Consider the following 24,478-nt stretch of genomic DNA (forward strand, 5'->3'; position numbering starts at 1 on the left):
CAGTGGAGAAAGAAGACCCAGCAATTTTAAAGCTCGAACCAGTGGCAATATGCCTACACATGTTACAACTCTCACATTTGAAAGTGCCCTCTGTTCTAACATGAGTGTCCTTTTTGTTTCTAATATCCGTTTGAGGTTGTCACCCTCCTATATATAAACCTAGGCAAAGTGCCAAACTTAGCTTGTAAGGCATCATCACAAGAAAATACTCCAGTTCTTGACAACCACCTCCTTAATTAGGTGAATCTCAGCACTGTAATTGGTGATGAAAGAGATAGACGTGTCAACTTTCTTGCTGTCTAAAAAGACTTCAGGCATAACTGGAGATGGATGTTCTAGTGAACAACTTGTGAACGAACTACTTTGTAAAATAGGTTTATAAACACCCCCATACCTTTTAGTCTGGACCTCAGTGACCAGGTCATGAATAAACTTGTCTGGGTAACCTCTATGTAGGAACAATCCCTTAATGAACTCACATTCTTCTAAAAATAGTTCATCATCGGTTACCATTCGAGCAGCGCGCACAAGTTGCCCCTTGACTACCCCTCTTTTCTGGTGCCCAGGATGGGCACTGGTGAAGTGTAACTTGGTATTAGAGTAAGAACTCTTCCGAAATATTTTAGCCTTAAAGCTATCAGCAGAAATGTCTTTATATAAGTCTACATAAAGATAAGAAATTCTAGAATCAGACTCTACAAATGTGAACTTCAAAAAAGACGTGCTGGAGTTGAGATAGTCCATGAAGGTTCTCACATCATTAACTGAACCTTCCATCAATATAAAGATGTCATCCAAAAATCTGGTGTAAAAATCAATTTTGAACTGACCGTTGTAATTGCCAAGCACATATCTGTGTTCCCATTCGGCCATAACCATGTTGGCAAAACTGGCCCCTACTGGTGAGCCCATGGCTTCACCAGTCTTCTGTAAATATATCTCTCCCCCAAATGTTACAAAGTTGTACCTCAAAATGACATCTAACAATTCCTGCAACAATCTGATTTCTACACTGCTAGCATTGTGATGCAATAAACGGTCAGTGACCCAGTCTATCCCTGTAACATGAGGAATAGACGTATAGAGGTCTTTTACGTCTATTGTCAAAAATCTATGGCCTCTCTTGAATTCTAAAGCACCTATGGCTTTCAAAAAAGCCCAAGAATCTTTACAAATGTGTGTTTCCTTTTCAACATATTTATTCAATATGTTGTCCACATATTTGGCTATCGGGTAAGTGATAGAACCCCTAGCGTTAACCAATAGCCTCATGGGGGGGTTGTACACATCTTTATGGATCTTGGGCAATCCGAAAACTGTTGGAATCTTAGGGAACGAAACAGTCAAATATTTCAACACATCTTGTTCTATAACATTTTCTAAAAACAAGTCATTCAATTTTAATTTTTCTGTTGCTTCAGTTTGTTTGTTTTGCATCCACTACCAGCAGTTTTAACCGGTAGCAATTATGGAATTGGAAGAAGGTGCTAGTTTGGACAATTATGCACTGGTTTCTTTCACTAATATGGTCAAAACGCTTAATGAAAGGATGGATGTGCTTTCTCAACATTTGGATGGGCTAGTAGCAGTCAAGGGAAGTGCTGACAATTTGGTAGAAGAAGTTCTTGGAGCTGATTCAGCTCCTGTGGCGACAACTCACACCAGTGATGGGTCGAATGACCGTGAGGACAGTGGAAGTTCCACCTCAACTGTTTCAAGGGGTCCTGTACATCCTAGACCTACCAGTGAACGTTCCAGGACCAGTTCATCTCTGAGCCGAACTGGAGACCCACTTAATGTTACATCTTGGTTGAATGAGCAACTCCCAGTTTTTGAGAATAGGAACGGGTTTGCGTCCAGCGACACAGGGACATCAGAAGCTCCTTTAGTGGACTTTTTGAAGACCTTGGACCACAAATCTTTAAAGGTAAAGAAGCTTCAGTTAGAGATTTCCTATTTCAATGAATGTAAAAAAGTGGGGGTTGTGCCAAAGGGCTTGCGCTCTTGGCAGTACCCCACTGGACTGATAGCTGGTTCAGAGTTCCACAGTGAGTTGATCAGTTTGTTTGATAGACATGGACATGAGTTAATGGATTTAATGGCTAAATTCTATCAGAAATTTATAGACCAGTTGAGTGGTGAAACTGAAATTTTGGACACTAATATCAAGTCACATGTAGATTTCAACAGGTATAATTATGAGTATAAACAAATTTTCTCGACTATAGACCAACAGATATCTCGTAACATGGAGATGAAAATGAAAAAAATGAAAAGAGACATAGATGCATACAACAAACTAACTGCATATCCCCCCCCCCATTCTCAGAGTGTTGGCGACAGTCTAGGTGCTCCTATTAACCTAACTAATGGGGTTATGAGGCAGACAGCTAGTTCCAGTAGGCCGGTCACCGGAGAGGGTGTGGAGGATGTTGTTCCTACAGAAAATTTTGTAACTGATGGTGGTAGGGATGAGGAGATTTCTCGTCCTACACCGTCTTTTTCCTCGAACCGGGGACAGAACCACCAGAGGGTTTACAACACGAGGAGCCATTACAGGAACAACAGCAAGAAGCCTTTTCAGAAGTAACAAGAAGGACATATCCTGACATTATCAGTAACAGTTTTGGAGACTTTTTTGTTTATAACTATTCGAGTTTTACAAATTACTATGGAGATGTCTGATTTATTTTCAAAAGGTCTTACCTTTGTTCCATGGAGACATTTTAACTTAGCATACACACTACTTGATTTGAAGTTGTTTATACGTAGGTTGAATTTATTGTCAATTTTTGGTAACACTGCTTTAGACAAAAAAACTTTGAGACTCCCAAGTACATTCATCCCCCCTATCCATCCTTTACTTTTTTTATTTGAACACTTGTGTGAAACTGAAATTAGAAACTTGGTTAACTGTTCTAGGACATTTGCGAACAAAAACTTGTCTGATGACGAAGTAGACTTGTTGGATACTTTAAAAAGTTTACCTGTCAGGATCCTTAAACCAGACAAGGGGGGTGGTCTAGTACTAATGGACACTTGTCATTATGAAAACTGCCTCATCCACATGTTATTGCAGGATGCTTATACACTATCTAGCATTAATGAATTGAATGCAGCGTATAGGTGCATCCATGTTTTCTTGAATGACTTGTTTTTAGAAAATGTTATAGAACAAGATGTGTTGAAATATTTGACTGTTTCGTTCCCTAAGATTCCAACAGTTTTCGGATTGCCCAAGATCCATAAAGATGTGTACAACCCCCCCATGAGGCTATAGGTTAACGCTAGGGGTTCTATCACTTACCCGATAGCCAAGTATGTGGACAACATATTGAAAAAATATGTTGAAAAGGAAACACACATTTGTAAAGATTCTTGGGCTTTTTTGAAAGCCATAGGTGCTTTAGAATTCAAGAGAGGCCATAGATTTTTGACAATAGACGTAAAAGACCTCTATACGTCTATTCCTCATGTTACAGGGATAGACTGGGTCACTGACTGATTATTGCATCACAATGCTAGCAGTGTAGAAATCAGATTGTTGCAGGAATTGTTAGATGTCATTTTGAGGTACAACTTTGTAACATTTGGGGGAGAGATATATTTACAGAAGACTGGTGTAGCCATGGGCTCACCAGTAGGGGCCAGTTTTGCCAACATGGTTATGGCCGAATGGGAGCACAGATATGTGCTTGGCAATTACAACGGTCAGTTCAAAATTGATTTTTACACCAGATTTTTGGATGACATCTTTATACTGACGGAAGGTTCAGTTAATGATGTGAGAACCTTCATGGACTATCTCAACTCCAGCACTTCTTTTTTGAAGTTCACATTTGTAGAGTCTGATTCTAGAATTTCTTATCTGGATGTAGACTTATATAAAGACATTTCTGCTGCTAGCTTTAAGGCTAAAATATTTCGGAAGAGTTCTTACTCTAATACCATGTTACACTTCACCAGTGCCCATCCTGGGCACCAGAAAAGAGGGTAGTCAAGGGGCAACTTGCGCCCCGCCCGAATGGTAACCGATGATGAACTATTTTTAGAAGAATGTGAGTTCATTAAGGGATTGTTCCTACATAGAGGTTACCCAGACAAGTTTATTCATGACCTGGTCACTGAGGTCCAGACTAAAAGGTATGGGGGTGTTTATAAACCTATTTTACAAAGTAGTTCGTTCACAAGTTGTTCACTAGAACATCCATCTCCAGTTATGCCTGAAGTCTTTTTAGACAGCAAGAAAGTTGACACGTCTATCTCTTTCATCACCAATTACAGTGCTGAGATTCACCTAATTAAGGAGGTGGTTGTCAAGAACTGGAGTATTTTCTTGTGTGATGATGCCTTACAAGCTAAGTTTGGCACTTTGCCTAGGTTTACATATAGGAGGGGTGACAACCTCAAATGGATATTAGAAACAAAAAAGGACACTCGTGTTAGAAGAGAGGGCACTTTCAAATGTGAGAGTTGTAACATGTGTAGGCATATTGCCACTGGTTCGAGCTTTAAAATTGCTGGGTCTTCTTTCTCCACTGTTGGTAGATTCAACTGTAAATCTCGATCGGTTGGTTATTTGGCTTGCTGCCAGTCTTGCCCAGCATTTTATGTGAGCAAGACTGACAGAGGTTTTAATGAAAGAATCTATGAGCATTTATACTGTATTAGGAAAAACAAGTGTGAAAATGCTTTGGCGAAACATGTTGAAACTTGTTAATGACCACCCTCAGCATAGTTTTACTTTTAGGGTGTTAGGACAGGTTTCCTTTGACATCGGGGGGGGGGGTCCTTTTCAACTATTATTAGAGCGCCTAGAAGTGATTTGGCAGCTGAAACTCTGTTCTTATAGACTTCCAGGTCTCAATGACAGAGTAAGTTTAGCTTGCATTTTGAAACCTAGAAGCATGCAGAGGTAATGTTTTTATGAGTACTTTTCACTTATTATTTTTTACTTTTTACCTTTTGTCATTAAAAAGGTTTTATATACTACGTTTTTTGGTTTTAAACATTTTAAATATTATGTTCATACATATTTTCATTTTGTTTTGTTTTTAAAATTTTCCATGGATATGACTGTTGTATGCAGTAGTACTTTAAGAAGTTTTGAGATCAGCTTTTTCCCACACATTGATGTCAGTGAGTTTCAACCAGTTGGTTGGTCCATTCAAATGCATCATGTGTTGTTAATTGTGTATTTAAGGAGTTTTTTTACATTTGCTACCTTTTGATGTCTGTCTGACGAAGTTCAGTTTTTTTTTTTTTTGAACGAAAAGTGGATGTTAATAAAACACTTAACATTGGACTTTTTGCTGCTGGTTCTGCTGACGTGGATTTTGTTTTATCTATTTCAGTTTGTTTTAATTTTTCTGTTGCTTAATCTAAAAGGGTGGTGAAAGCCAAACACACTCTGGCTACGCTTATAAATGCCTAGTGTCAACCTATGAACCTATTCTATGAATCAATGAAGTGGATCTGCTGTGCAACCTCAGTACAACAAACATATGGGATCAAGTCACCATGAACATCAGGCTAAACAGACAGGATACTGAATGCAAAAAAAGAACAACTGGGAAATAACTGAGTTGACAGTTTTCAAGATAAGGAAATAAAACAAGGAATTCAATCAATCTCACTACAGGAACATTGTGATTTCAAAACCTCATGGCTGACAATGCCGGATAACTCTCTGCTACAGACCAGGAGTTGTTTTTAATAAAAAAATGAATTTGTAAAGAACATAAATATTTTAAAATAAAAAAATAACTTAAATACAACTCATTTATAAAGCAGAACATTAATTTTCCTTGCTGGTAAACCCGTTACATAAATATTCTCTCTCTGCCCAAAGCAGAATGATTGTGAGACATTTACATCAACAATGGAGAATTCCTCTATCCAATGGACTGACTCAGCAATCTAACTTGTTTTCCCTACAATCTTGGATGTAGGCAAGAAACGTGTATTTTTTTAGCTTGCCGTTTTCCGATATATCTCAGGTATGCGACTCTCCATATATCAATAACTGAAAAGTACTCCATTTGAGACATGAACAAATGCAGCTTTAATCAAGTTCATGATTCAAATGAAAGGAAAATAAAGTAGTACAACATTATTTAGGAACAAGGCTTGGTTTTGTGAATGTTGTTGGTGCAATTGTCCGAAAAGGGCTTACTTAAAGATAGTAACAGGTAATCTCTATCTGAAAATCTCAAACCAACAGCAAAAAAAAAAAAAAAAGTACTGACTGGAGGACTTTTAAAGAGTTAGCACTATTAAACCATAAGCACTACTTACTATTATACTCTCTACGATTACCCTGTCCTCTATTGGTCCGTCTTAAATTCAGTTTCCCTATTACTCTAGCATGTCCAAAGGTCAGTCAATGGTTTCCTCTCCAGTCCAGCTGGTGAATCTGGGAATTTTGAGGCAATGTTACAACTGTCTCATGTACACGGACAACCCTCTCCTCCTCCAAACAGGTTCAAATATATGTGAGATATGCAACTATTTAGCCAAACTGGAGGCTGAGCTCTCTCATCTCAAAACTGGTGTAACCAGTCAGGAGGAGAAGGTAGCCTCACACAACACAATTCCAGTATCACATAGTCCCACCACATCAGCGAACCAAACACATAAATACACAAAAACATACCAGAGGCTCTAAATAAAAATCTACCTAAGCAACAGAGACCTCCAAAGCAGACATCCAAGCAAACGCTACCTCAAAACAAAACACACACAACACATAACCCACAAAGTCAGTGTGCCAAGCAGCCACAGCCCTTAAGGCTGAATAACACACCTGATACTCTTGTTATAGGTGACTCTATTGTCAGACACACTGACGTCCCGCTCACCACGCTGAATAAAGAGAAGGTCACAGTGAGCTGCCTGTCGGGTGCTAGGATCCGCCACATAACGCAAGCACTCAGGTCACTCCAAAGCAAATACAAATATGACTCAGTCATTGTACATGCTGGTGTGAATGACCTGAGACGTACCTCCCTGGACTACATGAAAAGAGACATAGAGCTCTCTGATCATGTAGCCCAGGCTGGTATGACCCTGACCTTGAGCAGCATCTTACCCTCACCTAGAATGATGCCACAGTACAAAGACAAAATGATCGATTTTAACAATTGGCTAAAATGTTGGTGTCATTCAAAGGGGATCCAGTGTCTGTCAGCCTGGGATGACATGCTCGACAAGCCACGTTGCTTCGCTAGGGACGGCTTGCACCTGTCACCACTGGGCTTTCGGATATTGGCAAAGGCTCTTGCCACCCCATAGTGCCTTTTTAGGCAAGGCTCAAAAGTCAAACCCACCCCATAGACAGCACAAGGAACAAGAAACTAAGGGTAATGCTGCTAAACGCCAGAAGTCTTAACCTCAAGATGCACGCACTCGAAGCTCTCCTCAGTATGGAGAACATCGATATCTGTGCAGTGACAGAAACCTGGTTCAAGGCTCCAGAGAGCACCCCAGCACTACCAGGCTATACCTCATATCATGCTTTTCGCCCCAAAACCCGGACCGAACCACAAAAGGAGGGGAGTTTCCATATTTATCAAGGATATCCACACCTCCAGGTTAGTGGCATTGCACGAAGTATTGGAGACCATCCATGTGCAACTAACAGTGGGCAAGACTGCTTTTCATTTTATAGCATCCTACAGACCACCCTCTCAAAGTCAGGAATCCCATTTGGCTTTCCTGAAAACATTGGAGAACATGAAGATCCCTCCGAACACCATTATATTGGGCGACTTCAACTACCCAAACATTGACTGGAAGCACTACTCAAGCCCCAGCACCTTAGCCCAAAGATTCCTGGAAATTATAAACTCAAATGCTATGGAACAACTAGTCACCACTCCCACAAGAGGGGACAGCATACTAGACCTGATCATTACCAACATGGGGACTCTATGCTCCACACCAGAAGTATATCCCTCATTGGTAAGATCAGACCATAAATTAATTTCACTGGATGTCCACATCCCGACCCCACCCCAGCCCAGAAAACCACAGTGAAAAACTTCTCAAAAGCGAACTTCTCACTTCTCAAAACCGAAGTGGAATCCTTCAAGGCCCCAGGGCCAGTGGAAACTACAGCTCAAACTGCAGAATCCTATATAAATGCATTCTACGGACATCTCCAGGAATGCATGGATCATGCTATCCCAAACAAAACCAAGACCCAATCATCCAAAGGCAGGCGTCCAGTCTGGTGGACCCTGCCATAAATAAACTGTACAACAGAAAGAGGAAGCTACTACATGATGGAGCAAAATCCCTAATAGGGAAGGCATCTCTGATCAGTACTAGCAAAAAATTACAATCCCTCATAAAATCCTCCAAGGCCAGCTTCGAGAGAAAAATTGCACAGGACACCAAAGACAATCATAAGGCTTTTTTCAGTTATGTTAGAAACCTGGGATGCAACTCCCAGACTTATTCTGAGTTGATTCTAAATGACAAAAATACACTGAACCCACAGACATCGCCAATATCCTGGCAGACAGGTTCAGTGCAAATTCCCCCCCCCCAAAAGAGCAAATATCTATCCCGGCAGAGGGCTGCCTCCCAAACATCTCAGATGCTCAGGTGAAGGCTGCCCTCTCCAAAGCAAAAAACACTGCTTCCATGGGACCAGGTGGTGTCCCAGGTTGCGTCCTACATGAACTACAAGAGGAACTAATCCCTCAAATAAAACAGCTATACAATCTCAGCCTCACTACAGGATATGTGCCCACAGAATGGCGTACAGCAACAGTGGTCCCACTCCACAAAGGTGGAGCATCTACGGACCCTGGAAACTATCGCCCCATAAGCCTGACTAGCTTAGTCTGCAAGGCTATGGAGAGGATCATCATGGAGCTCATAAACAAAGACATTGGGGACCTACAGACACTAGATCCTACCCAGTTCGGCTTTGTCAAGGGCAGATCCTGCCTTTTGAACCTGGTTGACTTCTTTGAAACAGTCACCAAAGCCATAGATGAAGGGAAGGTAGTCCACACAGCCTATCTGGACCTTGCAAAGGCATTTGACACAATACCATAGATAAGCTATCCAGCTTAAATATAAACCCCTATGTCACAAGATGGGTCGCAAACTGGCTCAAAGACAGAACCCACAGAGTGAGAATTGCTGGAGCCATGTCAGACTCAAAACCGGTCACAAGTGGCGTCCCACAGGGTTCTGTCCTGGGACCACTCTTGTTCGGTATATACTTTTCCGAGGTACAGGCAAACGTGGGAGGACTATGGCTCACCAAGTTCGCAGACGACTGCAAACTGGGCGCCATAATCAACTCTCCAGCTGACACAAACATCCTTCAAAAAGGTCTCACAGAGACAGATAACTGGTGCCAGCGCCATGGTTTAAAGCTAAATGCCAAAAAATGTATAGTCATACCCTTTGGCAAAAACAATGTGCCCACAAATTACCACATAGGCGGAAACCCATTAAGTACAGAGAAAGTTATTAGGGACCTGGGGACCCAAGTTGATAGCAATCTCTCCTTTGAAAACCACATTGCCAAAGTGGTTAGAAAGACCTTCTACATAGCCCACCTCATCACGAAGGGTTTCACATCTAGATCAAGAGAGGTAATCGTGCCTTTATTCATCCCTCATCAGGCCCATCATAGAATACAATGCCCCTTTTGGGATGTACCTTACCCGACACCTGCAGCAACTAGAAAGACCCCAAAAGTATCTCACCAAGAGGATCAAGGGTCTCAAACAGATGCCATATACTGCTCGGTTAAAAAAACTCCAGCTCTACTCAGTTGCATACCGCCTACTTAGAGGCGATCTATGCCTGACATACAAAGCTATGTCAAATCCAGAATTAATGGACATGCTCCACCTCAGTAAATCTAAATCCCTTAGAGCCACACGCTCGAGGGACTTGAACCTCAGCACAGAAATAAATAGAACTTGCTGGAGGAACAGGTTCATAACCCAGAGGCTCCCTTCGCTCTGGAATAGAATTCCAGTTCATGTGAGACAGAGCACCTCACTGAATCTCTTCAAGAAGAATCTCGATAAGTGGATGGGGGATCGTAGGTTTGTCCCAGGGATTACTCCCGTGTCACTATTAGACAGAGGCACAGTAAACTAAACCTTAAAAAGGGCACAGTATACTCAAATCAAGGGGTGGCGTAAGCCATACAGAATCGGGCTAGGCTTATAATTGCCCCAGGGCAGATAGCCTAGTATGAACCTATGAACCTATGAATAAACAGTTAAAGAAAATTTTTAAATGTTTAAATAGTGGATGAATGCAATTGTATTTTTAATAAATTTGTCTCCATTTAGCCACAGAAGCTGTAAGTGAGTTGATAAATGAGCTTTATAAAACACAGACAAATAATTGCTTATGTGTTTAAAATGGTAAATATTTCAATTATAAAACACGTGTTAACATATCCTTATTACAGACAGCACTAATTCTATCATCTCACAACATTACAGCTCATCATACTTATTATGCCTTGGGATACTAGTTTATTATTAACACTGAAGTAATCCAACATATCACTATCACAATTATTTCATTTTCCTATAGTAATTCATGTAGTTTGTACATTTATAATATTACGGAATATTGATTAATATCAATTGATATTAGTATTAGTGCTAGTTATTAATTGCCAAAACTGACCAACTATTAGATATTTTCTTTTTGTTATTCTTCAGCAACAACTTGTGCACCTATAAAACGTGTACTGTGTACTTGTGTGTGTGTGTGTGTGTGTGTGTGTGTGTGTGTATATATCTATATATCTAATATATGGTAATGTATAAACGTCAACATATTTCAATTCAAAAGCTACAATGGCTACAAACTAAATTGTCTATTTGGAAGAGAAGTTGCTACATAATTCATTCTTAAGGATATCTATAATAAAACAGAAGCTCAAGGATGGAATCAGTCATGGTGTGTAATAATAGAAACACCCTGAAAAGTTTGGGGAGTGGTACAAAAACTTGAAGGGTGGCAAAACAGACAGACTATCAAAGGCCATGTTGCAGTAGAAACAATGTGTCCTTTACAGCAGATGAATACCTACAACATTAAAGGCCCTTTTCCAGTAGAAACAATGCACCTTTTACAGCAGATTGATACTTACAGTCACAATCAGTGATAAACAAAAGCATCAACTGGAGGCCCACATGCTAATGTATACAATTTTTTCTAGTTAAAGGCATAAGCCTTAAGACTTAAGAGATAATTAGCAAAGAATTAATAGTCAAACAAGATCAAACTGTTAGCACTGTGAAAAAGCAGTTAGTGCAATCAATGTAAGGCACCCACTTTACACTTGCACTCTTCTTTAAGCCTACATCCTGTAAAAATGATACTGGATCTCATTCACCCAAATCTGCATTTTATGCTGCCTGTTGTTTTGACTTATTAACTGAAAGTTACTACAATGGTCCACCACATTAGCCCTTTCACAGTAAATTTCTCCATTCTTTCAGCCCAAAGGAAAGCTATAGCACTCATCTCCTTCAGTGCAGTAAAAGTTTTTCTGAACCATTTAACAAAACTGAAAACTGTACCATGCAATCTCTTCAATCTGCTGATACTCAGTGAAAATCCTGCCTAGTCCTGGAAAAAGGTTGGTGCCCTAGATAAACTCCTCTTAGACAGTATAAATAATAACCTGCCTTTCCCTTGAAAATGGCTTATGGACCCAGGGTAATCTATTTAATCAATAAAATACAGCAAAAGCAAACAAATATATATATATATATATATTTTTTAATTCTCAATTGCCTATCGTTTGACAATACCATAACCTTAGTTACAAAGCCTAAAAAGAACACTATAAACATTTATCTTTTTTGCTAAAGAGACGCAAAAGTAAACATTTTCCAAATACCAATCTGCAATAAATGTACTGAATAACAAATTATTTGGCTAACATGATACTTTATTTTTGTTTAAACAGAAGCAGCACTTAATTTTCATATGAAACAGAAACAGCACAAAATGATTACCTTTGTATGCTGTCAACAATCCTTATCAGTCTGAGGACTCGTAATATAAAGACAATGTCCAACACCTCCTGACTGTTATACTGACTCACTGCAAAAAAGACAAATACATTGAGAAATGTAGAATACATATGAACACTTTATCAAGTTTCAAATGCAATAAATTCTGGAGAATGTAATTCTATCCTTTAACAATTTTTTTATTTACATTTGTTAAACAGGTAGTGTCCGACTGGGTTAAAAAAACACCAGTTTTCAGTGGAGACCAGGGGAGAAAAGTTCCACAACAAAAAGAACATTATTAAGGTACAAGCAGTAAACTTTGTTTAAGTAGTACATTGCTAACAATATGTAAATGAGCTTAAAAGATATTATAGGAAAATATAACAGAATACAATATAAACATGCATGTTTCAGGCATACAGGAATACTATATTTTTAAACAATATGTGAGGTACATAGGTCATGTAGTTTTACAAGGTGAATCACTTCTGAAAGAACAAAATTGGTCATGTACTTTTACAAGTTAGGTCATCTGAAGGAACATAGATTAATAAGGATAAGACAGATAGTGGGATAGCCCTATGTGGGATGAGCACTATTTGGGCTAATGTGTGAGATGAGTGGGAAAAAATAGGCAGAATATTAGTTGGGAGCAATACAGGGCATAGCCAATTATCATTTAAACAGTCTTTCAGGGTAGTTTTAAATGTGGACAGGTTGGGGTTTTTAGTTGTTGAGGAAGGGTGTTCCAATCTTTGGCTATTTTATGGGAGTAGAGGGAGTGTCCATGATAGTGAGACTGGGTTACTTTTAGTATTAGTTTGTTGGATGACCTGAGGAGTCTACAGTTTGTGTTTGGCTGAACTATGTTTGATAGAGCTGGGCAGTTGGTAGGGTTGAATATGATTTTATGGGCAAGTGAAAGTTGTTTTAGTAATAATAGGTTGGGAAGTTCAAGCCAGTTGAGCTGTCGGACAGCAGTGCAGTGGTGTGTTCTGTGGGGTTGGTTGGTGACAAACATAGCTATTCTGTTATAGCAGGAATCTAGTTTATTTAGGTTGTTTTTTGATAAGTTAGTAAAGTCCTCAGAGCAGTATAGGAGGGTGGATAGCAAGTGGGATTCTGCAGTGGCCAGTCTAACTTGTTGTGTAAGGTAAGGTTTAACCCTGTACAGAGTGCCTAGTATAGAGTGGATTTTTTTGATGGTCAAATAGATGTGTTTATCAAATTTTAGTGAGTCATCTATGGTTACCCCTAGCAGCCTGATTGGTAGGCTTGATTTTTCTACCATTGTTAGACAGTATGGAGAGGGATTGGGTACTGGGTCTGGAAGATTTATTAGAGAAAATGATAAGCTTAGTCTTATTTGGATTTAGTAGGAGTTGATTGGGTGAGGTACTTTTCAATATCTTGAAATGATGATTGCATTTTGTTTTGGAGTTCTTGTGGGGAGAGGGCTGAGCAGCTAAGGGAGGAGTCATCTGCATATTCGATGATGGTGGCATGTTGGGTAGCAGTACATAGGTTGTTGGTAAATATGAAGAAAAGGGGCCCAAGCATGGAGCACTGTTGTACCCCTGTAGTGACTGACAATAGTGGGCAGAGGCTGTTTGTCCATTTAGTGGCCTGTTGACAGTCGGATAGATAACTGTGAAACCATGTTAGGGGTGTGGTATTGAGACTGTAAATGGCAAGTTTGTTGAGGAGCAGCTGATAGGACACTGTGTCAAAAGCTTTTGACATATCTAAGAAAATGGCTGAGACTAGTTGTCCTTCATTTTTGAGGTGGCAAATGGTCTCTGTAAAATTATGAGGGCTGAGTTAGTACTGCGTTTAGGCCTGAAGCCATGCTGGGTGCTGGAGTAGGTTGCTGGTAGTGAGGTGATTCATTAGTTGCTGGTGGATACATTTCTCTAGAATTTTGGCAAGGGGGGATAGAATGGCAATGGGATGGTAGTTAGTTATGTCTCTAGATGGGCTGCCTTTATGACGTGGTATGATATGAGAGACTTTCCATAATTTAGGAATGTACTGTTCAGAGATAGAGTGGTTTATTACTAATGATATGAGGTAGTCGATGGATGGGGCAGCTAGTTTTAGGTATTCATTTGGAAGTTGGTTGGCAGCTAAGCAGCAGGTTTTAAATTTACAAACGATTTTTTATGTAGGAAGTTGGAATGGGAATAAAGGAGAAGGAGTTTGTGTCATTAGAGGTAGGGGAGGTGACAGTGATTGGTGGGATTGTTTTGGTTGTCTAGGAGAGAAGTGACAAGAGTTGATGAAGTGGGAATTGAATTGTGAGGCTAAGGGCAAAGAGGAGTTAGTAGTGAGGTGGCAGGGGTGGGGTTTTACTGGGGTTAAGGAGGTGGTTGATATTCTGCCAGGATTTTTGTGGATTGTGCTGGTACTTTTGTTGGCAGGTGAGGAAACAGGTTCTTTTATCCTTGATTTTGTTTTTCTTAGCATGGTTTCTAAGTTGTTTGTAAATGGTGAGATTATTTTTGGTCATATGATATAGTGACCAGGCCTTATCTTTTTGTTTCACTAGTTGTTTTTGTTTCTTTAGAAAGCCATAGTAGCTGTTTGTTTTTTTGGCAAATTTTTCTGAGTGGGGCCAAGATTATTTAATATTTCAAGGAATTTGTTATTGAAGTCTTCTACAGCTAGGTCTAGTTGCAGGTTTTTAATGGGGACCAATCGCAGTTTTGTAGCAGTAAATTGAAGGTGTCAGAGGAGAAATATTTTTTGTTAGACGTGTATTTTTACGAGATGCTGATTTGGATATGTGTTTTCTTCCTAACTAGAAATGTAGGGGCGTGGTCATTTAGCGTGACTGGTAGACAGCCTGCCTGGTACCTGTGGTTTGGTTTGTTGGTTAAAATCCAGTCTAGAAGTGATTTTTTTTTATTGGAGTGCTTGTGAATGCTGGTGGTGTAGTTAACAATTTGGATGAAGTTGTATAAGTTTATAGATTAAGTACGGGAGTAGGAGGAGCAGGAGAACCAGTCTAGGTTGAAATCACCTAGAATGATGGCTTCTTGGGATACAGAAAAAGATGACCAGGATAGGAGGGATTCTATGTTTTGCAGGTTGTTGCCTAGTGGTAGGCAGATGCCTATGATGTTATTGAATTTGTGAGGATTAATTTGGAGGTGAGTGACAAGGAGTTCAGCATGAGAGATGTCTGGTGGGGAATAGTTTAGTTTTTCTAGATTAAGTGATTCTTTAAACATAATTGCTACACCCCCACCATGTTTGTTTATCCTGTCCTGTCTTATAATATTGTAACCATTTGTTGCAATTTCAGAGTCTCTGATGTGGGGCTTTAACCAGGTTTCAGTTATGACTGCAATGTCTGGGGAGTAGGAGGCAAGGGTGGCATGGAATTCAGGTAATTTGTTTGCAAGGCTTCTGAGATTAAAGTATGTAATGAGAAGGAAAGAGTTAGTGGTAATAGGTAGTGATATCTGTGAGATTTTGGGTGGATGTGGAGAAACAGGAGATTGGGGGTAATGGGTAGGTTACATGGGAGGTACAGATGGGCCCAGGATTGGGATATCTGATTGGAGTTTTATCTTTGTTAGAGAGTACAAAATTAGGTGCTTCAGTTTGGTTATAAGTTGGTTATACCTGTAGGAGGACAACTGCTTGTTTGTGTGTTGTATATGTCTTGAAGGGAGGACATTAGTATTACATCTAGGGTAAGTCTTGGTGATGGTATAATGATAAGGCTTGCATGGGAGATGTGGTGAGATGTATGTGAGTGTTGCGGATGGGTGCTTGGTGAGTCTGAAGTTATGGGGGTTGTTAGCATACTAAGCAAAGAGAAGAATGCCCGATAACAGTGTGTTGTAGAGCAAGCAGGTTTGGCCCTGTATTCTGATTGGAGAGTGGTTGTGGAATCAGGAAGTGAGGTATAGGAAAGTAGAGTGTAGTATGGTATTGTGAGAAGTTGAGTCTAGGTAGGGTTAGTGGGAAGGGAGTTGTGTATACGAGTTGAAGTTAGAGGGGTGTGGTTAGCTGACGCAGGAGGAAAGGGGATTGGAGAATTGTACAAGGGGTGCGGCTAGCGTAGGTAGAAAGGAAATGAGATCGGGGTGGGTGGGAATGGGGGTACGTTAGAGAAGTGTAGCGAGCCCGAGAAAAGCGAGGGGGAGTTGAGTGGGCTGGCCTCGGGTAGGAGTGAGTCAGACAAAAAACAATCACTCAGTCCACAAACTGGTTATAGGTATGTCTGTCTGGAGAAAAGGTACCTTGCCTTTCAGTTAGTTTTTGTTTTCTTTTGAATATATTTTTATTTATTTATTTATTTATTTTACATTTGTTGACCGGGAAAGTCCGACTAGGATCCACAGATCCTGTTTTCAGAGGAGGCCCGGGGAGAAATGCTCCAGAAGCATGTCTTTAGAATGTGGGAGGAAACCGGAGTACCGGAGAACATGCAAACTCCACACAGAAGGCACCCCAGCCGAGAATCGAACCAGAGAACCTCTTGCTGTGAGGTGACAGCGTTAACCACTGCACCACTGCGCCACCCTATATGCAGGACCTTACAGAACAAATGTAATATCTTTATTAACTACAATGTGCCATTTAGCCAGTTCAGAATCCTTGTGCTGTGTATTTGTACTTATGTTAACTTTAGTGTGTTTGGCTTAGCTGGGAGTCAGGAACTACTACTAAAAGGGTATGTGACTGTATATTAAGGATTTTTGTAATTAAAGATTACAGGAAATGCCAGCTTGTGAATGGAGAGGGGACAGCTGCTATCCCTGGCCTACAGTTAACAAAGCAGGTACTTTTAATAAAGACAGGTAATTTTAACAAAAACATTTCTACTCCCTGTGAAAATGGAATGTGTGTCAGTCGTATTGGATGTATCATTGTTATAAACCTCTTTTTACTTTACTGCTTTGGGTTATGGTCATGGCAAAAATATCTACAGTCAATCACACCTGACAAATAAATGTGTAAACAAACATTATACAATAAAACATTCATACAGTGCCACATATTATATCAGTGTACAAACTACGGACACACTAGGGGATAGGAAGCAGTCATAATCTATGGTCTGTTTCCTCCGTTTCTGATGACTGCATACTACTACGTATTTTGTTTATCAAATGGTGTAACTGTAATCTTACTGTACTTTGCACCCGGGGCATGGATGAAAAGGGTCATTGGAGCAGCCCACTTATCTACCTGATCAAAAAAATAAATACATTTTTTCATACAGATTACTCAAAAGAAAGTATACATTGATAGTGATCGGCAAGGTACTTTGACAGTTAGCTCTTTTAAGGTCTTAAGTGCTAATGAACAAGGTCTATAAGGAAACATGGACTTTTTCTGCTGGAATCTAAGCTATGCAATGCATTTGACCCATAAGATGTAGAATAACAAACCAAAAATACATTTAATACATTTTTAAAACAACAAAACATAAAATAGCACTTTATTTCATGAAGGCAACATCCTCTTGACACTATCCTCCTAGCACATCTAGCCTTCTAGGCAGACATTGCTCACACAAAACCAGCACTATAAATACATCTATAAACAATTAAAATTGATCACAATCAAGAACCAGCTAATGAAGTCCCTAACACCATGACACAAGGGGATGGAGCACTGACTGTAATGCAGATGACTCAAGTTTGATTAGCAGCTTAGGCACTGGCGAAGCCACGTGGGAGGGTGGGATTGGAGGGCTTAGTTTAGCTTACCCATCATGGGGCTAGAGGTTGTTCTACCTAAAGTTGGAGAATGCCCTTTTGGAAGTCAGAGAACAATTCATTGGCTTGAGACAATTTACCATATGGTAGTGGAGTGGGCATGTGTAGGCTAAAATCATGGGTGGTGAATGTCTGTGATACCATCCTCACACTACCCAGTTATGACTCCTTTCTATTCACATCAAAGAGTAATCACAGAATGTAGAGAATTATATAGACAACTGTATCAGTCTATAAACATTAATAACGGAGTAGAAAAACAAATATGAATTATAATAGTAAATATGACAGGTTAACATCAAATAAGAACAGAGGATTGAAGTAGATGTGATGCAGGTGAGGAGCAAGTTAGTTGATGTGCTCAGTGGACAAACACTTGCAGTCAAATTTTGATGGTGGTGTCTTTTGAGTTGTGCTCTGAAAGTGGAGAAAGAGCAGATTTCTTTTAGGTGGGGGAGGAAGGACTGCCAGAGTTTGGGTACAAGAATGGAGAAGAAAATCAGTATAGTGCAGCAGTTCGGTCTGGGGTGTCTGGAGTAACGAAGGGAGCTAATTGGGAGAGGTCTTGGAGGTTGTAGGGAGCGGCTTTATTGTGGAATTTGGCAGCAAGAGATGGGAAGGCACCTGGTTGAAGTAGTTTGAAAAGAAGAGACCCTAGGAGTAGCTCAGCTCTGTAGGAGACTGGTATCCATTTTGCTTTGGAGTGTGTGAAGCAGTGGTGATATCGGGGGGGGGGGGGGCTTAGCAGATTTAATTTTCAATGGACTGTAGATTGAATGAGTTTTTTAACAGGCTCTGGCTATAATGGGAAGCCTATATTCAAGCTGAGCAAGGGAATTCCTTGGCCTACTGCAGCTCTGGAGAGAGAAGGAAATATCTCCCAGGACAGGAATAAAAGAAGAGTGATCTTTTTCTGGTCTTTTCAATGTGACTTTGGAAATTAAGTGACTGGTCTAGCCATAAACCCATGTTTAAAGAATGTGGTTGTTTCTGTCGAGGGAAACCACTGAATCCTGTGATGTTGAGACTTTTAGGAATATTTTCAGCTTTTGTGAGGTTCCAAATATACTTTTTGTGTTTTAGATGGGTTTAGGAGCAGCTAATATTTCTTTATGCAAGAATTAAGGGAGTGGAATTGAGAATGAAACTGGGTTTGAATAGCTGAATGCCAGGGACTAGATTGAAGGATAACTATGTCATTTGCTTAAAGATGTAGGAAGTTTAGGGAGGTCAGATGATAGTTTACTAATAAAGACTGAAAACAAAAGAGGGGGCAAGTATGGACCAAGTGATGAGCCTATATTGACTTTGATGTACGTATTTGTTAACAAATGTTGGAACCAGGTCATAGTGTCAGAACTAACTCAGATTTCTTGGAGGGAGTGAAGGAGCAGGATGTGGTCAATAAGATCAAAAGCTTTGATAAGGTAAATGAGAACACCTGAAAGGTCTCCTTTGTCCATGTTGAAAAGGATCTTCTCTGTAAGTGATCACAGTGCTGTCACTGTGCCCCCCTGGCTAGTCCACAATCCATGCTGTTTAATAGTGAGGAGATGATGCTGTTGGATGCAAGTAGACAGTTGGCTGTAGATTAGTTTTTCACGTATTTTCCCAAGAGTAAGGAGGACTGAGATAGGGAGAAAGTGTGAGGTATTTTCTGAATGAGGCTGTTTAGGAAGGGGTTTGACAAGAGCAGTTTATTTACTGGCATTGTGTGTTTTGAGTTATGCAAAGGTTATAAATATGGAGAAGAGATGCATAAAGAAAGTTTTTCCAGAGTGATATAAACCAAAGGACTAGGTTGTCTGTACCAGGGGGTGTGTATCCAGGGGTATGATTTCTAGCTGGGGGGGGGGGTCAAGGTCTTTGTGAGTAATTTTCTTAAAAATAGAAGAGGGGGACTTCTATGTTGACTGCATACTGATCAACAGATTGATTTCGGCTTTCCCAGTGTGAAAAAAACTGAGAGATAAGGGCCAGAATCTCAGCAAGTTTTGGTAAATTCAGTTACTGGTTAATAAGTATACTGCCTTAATGCCAGCAAAGAAGAAACTTAGAGAGCCTGAAAGAAAATTAACTAGAAAAGATTAAGAGGAAATGCTGACTGGGAAGAAACCTGCAGCTGTTCAGCAAAAAACAGTTCAATCTCAACTTCTGGTACAATCAAGACTTCCCGTAATCTAGAGGAAAAGATGTATCAAATGTGCTCAGTGCTGATTAAAATAAATGAAACATTGAAGGAGTATATCAACTCACATAATAAAAGGCTAGAAAAAATGGAAGAAGCTTTAAACAGGTATTCAGATGAACTGGTAAAAGTACAAAACTTAGAGACTGAAATGAAGAAAATATTGGCTGAGTATGAAACTGCTCAGGAAGAGCTGTTTCAAAAAAAGGGAGAGTTAGAGGACACAGCACACAGGGAAAGCCTTAGATTTTTTTTTGCTGTGCAAGGGAAACTGGCAGGAACAGACTATATTGATTTGATGAAAGCATAAATAAGCAGTTGGACTGGTATTCACAGCAGGGTTTGTGAACTAAAAGGGCACATTGGTGTATGCTCCAAATTTGGCTATGAAAAAGCAGCTAAGACCTGTATTAGTAAAGATGCAATCATACTGAGACGCCCCTGCACTGGCCCAGTAATCAAGGATCCTCAATCCTCACCACTGGCAACAGCTAGTGGAAGTACACACTGGGAGGATGATACACACACAGTAAAGTGCAATTTCCCTTAAGAGCACACAGAGATCACAGTCAGTCTGGGGCTGGTTTCTCCCTCTTTCTCAAGTTCCCCAATAAGACCCCCACTGGCACTGCTATAGTGTTAAGATCTCAGCTGAGGGACCAATTCAAGACCTTCAGCACCCTCTCTGTCCATCCAGTGCTTTGTGTCCCTGCCCAAGTAGCTGACACACACACTGAGATTTGGTCCATATACAAACACACACATACCCGGGGAAGGCTGGCACAGGTTTACTAGCTATGCCCCTTCTGCCCAGACTATAAGGTAGTTTCCACTGCCACCAACCCCTACTTATCAGCTACTATAAGACCCTTATAAATGGTGTCCAATCCTACTGTTTAATATTAATATTATCCAAATGATAGTCTGATCAAGACTTGCAAGACTATTTAGGTGTGGCCTGTACAGCGTCTCCAAATACATATGCAAGTACTCAAAGAGCTTAAACATGTCTCACAAATATCAGCCACAAAGATAGGTTTAAACACATTTAGTAATAAAAAGAAAAAGACAATACATAGTCAATCAACACAGTAACTTCAGAGTTTAAAAATCACAGGACATATTTTAAAACAACATTGCAGGACAGTCTCAAATAAATATGGAAAACATCTAAACTAATCTTTAGTATATTCCTACCTATATCTAAGAGAGATGCTATGCCCTAAATCTTACTTACAGCAAGGCAAGTGCAGATGATGTTCTTGCTAGGTCCAAGACAAAATACAAAATGCACAGTCTCTGAGAAAGTTCTTAAATTAATATCACATTTTACTGCTGGGTTAGCTTAGGTGACATCACTCTGTCACCTGACTTCAGTTCCCCGGCTAAACAGACACTTAACAGAATTTTCACATCTCTGTGTTAAAAATACATATCTCTCGAATGTTTGCCAGATCTTGGAAGTTGTAAAACACTTTACATTTTAAACCTAGTAATTACTTTTCTTTCAAGACAACAGAAAAACTTCTAGCTCTAGACATTGTGTCTACTACTGAACTGAAATTGAGATAACATATTTTGTTTTTTGCTCAGCTTTGCAAGTTAATCTTATATGTTCCAGCAGGTTATGCTGTGGTTACATTCTTGAAGCTCAGTATATAACATACAGTTCTGTATAAATCATACCAATATTTACAAATGACACAGAATTATTTACAAAATTCCAGATAGCTGGGTTGGTACCGTAACACATACTAGTAGAAAAAATGGTCCTGACAAAACTGTCACAAAAGGACAAAGCATTAAAAATCAGAGACTGTAGGGTGTTTGAGGAAAATAATTATTCACTGTACTTGAGGCAGAAGAGAAGCAAATTTATCCCAGCAACCAAGGAATGTCAAGAGGTAGGTGTGAGATTTAAGCTGCTGTACCCAGGTGTAATCAGCATATTTTTTCCTGAAGTCATTTTTGATGCAGAACAGGCTAAGGAGGAAATGCAAAAGTTTGTTCAAGAAAACGTGAGCAATCAAACAGAAGGGGACTTTGCTTATCATTGTTCTAATAATAAAGCTTATAGAGAGACTTTGCCAGTGAAACCTCTTCCAATGTTCCGAAGGAAAATGCTTGAGATTTAAAAAATAAAACATAAGAGCTGACTAAAAGAACTGGAAGTACATTTGGCTTGAACTGAAGTTTGGGGTTAGGAAATGGAATGAACAGGAATAAACTAGCAACAATGTAATTAGTGAATAAATGCGAGACTATACAGCATCAATCACATTTGTGAAATATGGATTTACAAGAAAAAGTGGAATGATTGCCCCACTTCATGTTATAAATATTTAGAAGGACACTGAGGGGAAGGAAGATGAAAAAAGCAACTCTAAGTAAAACAATTTTGTTCTTAATAGCATTTGTACGGGACATTTCATGATACGAATTGCATATTATATAGTGAAGTTATTTTTGTTGTACAAGATAAATATACTAAAGAAAACAAGTGCCTTTTTTTCTTTTATAACTTTAAGAAATGTAGGTATTGCAATATAAAAGGAGAAGAATGGCATCTTTAAGTTAATATACTTTAATCATGAGTTGATGAGTTGGGGAACAGAGTGTAAAAGTTCACAGATTACAATATATGTAGAGTTGTTTTCTCTTACCTTCAGATATATGAATGTCTGGATTAAGGCCTTTGACTTTTAATTTAATAAGTTTTTAGCAAATAAATGGTCAGTGCAAGAAGAAAGGATTGCAGAGCTGTACATTTGGTACTTATGTTTCCATGTATACAAGCTGAAACAAAAGTCTGAACCCTTTTTAAGGCTAAAGGTTAAATGTTTTTTGAAAGCATACAAGCTGTTTTTCACATCTGGAAGGGAAATGAAGATAAGACAAGAACAGAAAGCAATTAGTGTAAGTAGGAGCACAGGCTGTAACATGCATCCTATCATGCATAACCTTAATGTTAATTTAAGTTATGCATGTGTGTGCAGCTGTAGATTTGGGACAACTGTTCCTATAGGAGGGCTAAATTTCATTATTTGAAGATGTATACAGCTGTGTGTGTGTGTGTGTGTGTTTGTTTTAAGTTAATAGGTTACAGGGAGTGTTTTGGATGGTATGCTTGCTTTTTTTTTGTTTGAAGTTTTTCATTGAAAGAAAAAGAAGCCTCATAAGATGTGACACAGGTTCAAATGAGGATGACAAAAAACAACTATATAAAAGATATCAACCTGCCAAACATTAGTGGGGGCATGTAACACAAATGCTGGAAACAGACTTAAAAACTGTCATATATAATAGGTGACAATAATACATTCTTATAATGGTTAAACTAAAGATATTATTTTGGAATGTAAATGTACTCACAGGTGTAGACAAAAAGACAAGAGTATTGAATTATATTAAGAAAAGCAGAGTGCAAATAGCAAGGCTACATGAGACACATTTGGAAAAAAGAGAGCATGTGAATTTAATAAAGAAAGGACTTCAGGATGGATATTCAGAAGAATATCACAGTCAAAGAAAAAGGGGAGTACTTACACTAACTGCTAGAGGAACTCCAACAGTAACAGAAGAAGGGAAAAAATATAGTAATGGCAGATTTGTGGTAGTAAAGGGCTACTGGCAAGGAAGAAGGATTACATCTAAAACTGCCATTATGGAGCTTAAGAAAATTTTGGAAGACATAATCACATTTCACCAGGAAATATTACTTACAGGTGGGGAATGGAATTTAATTTTCAATATTAAGGCTGTAACTGGTGGACTTAGAAGAGAAAATATAACAAAACAGGGTAGATTTCTGAAGCAATTTATGAAAATATTTGGTATGGAAGACGTGACTTCAATAGTAGGAACTCGGAGAATTTACATATTATTTCCCAAGGTACAGCAACTAGGCTATAACAGACTGAAATTATATTTCACAGGAACCTGTACATTTAATTGGAAACTTTGACACATATCCAATAACTATTTCAGATCAAGCACCAGCAACAACTGAAATAAAAATGCAGGGTAATGAAGTAAAAAAGAGACACTGGTGCTTACTCACCTACCAGTTAAAAAGAGGAATTCAAGGAATGGGTAATGGAAATTATAAAAGGACTAATATGGGAGATAGAAATTTCTTCAGAATTTATAGCTAGTGAGTAGGGTAAAATGAAAGTGGAATTTAAAGATAGGGTAGAAATAAAAGAAAAAGATGTGGCTAAGAAGTAAAGTATAGTTGTGTAAAATCTTACCATAACAGTAGGTATTCTCTTCACTGTTGCAGTATTCTTTACTGATGGGATTCCTGCCAAGGGTAGGCATACCTCCACAGCCAGTATACCAAACTCTTATGATTTCATCAACATAGTAAGTCACACTTTGTGCTCCCAGCTCAAAGCGTATGGTATAAAGGTGATGTGCAGACATAAATACCTCAGAAACGAAAAGTACCAGGAGGAGCAAGAATTCAAGGAAGGAGGAACATGTGCATCCATAAGAAGAAAAACGGAAACAACAGAACAGAAGAAGCGGGA

At 39.3% G+C, this 24,478-nt stretch overlaps 1 protein-coding gene across 1 annotated transcript in view; it reads right to left on the bottom strand.

The window, feature by feature from the left end:
* Window positions 1-24,478, bottom strand: part of LOC122789817 (two pore calcium channel protein 1-like) — a 2,103,677-nt gene that overhangs the window by 415,296 nt on the left and 1,663,903 nt on the right. Inside the window, exon 13 of the mRNA XM_044057259.1 lies at window positions 12,021-12,108. Within this exon, the coding sequence (XP_043913194.1) occupies window positions 12,021-12,108 (88 nt within the window). The remainder of the gene's footprint in view (window positions 1-12,020; window positions 12,109-24,478) is intronic.

This window comes from Protopterus annectens, chromosome 1.part2, assembly GCF_019279795.1.
Source record: "Protopterus annectens isolate FY-2018-M chromosome 1.part2, PAN1.0, whole genome shotgun sequence".
Classification (NCBI taxonomy): Eukaryota; Metazoa; Chordata; order Ceratodontiformes; family Protopteridae; genus Protopterus; species Protopterus annectens.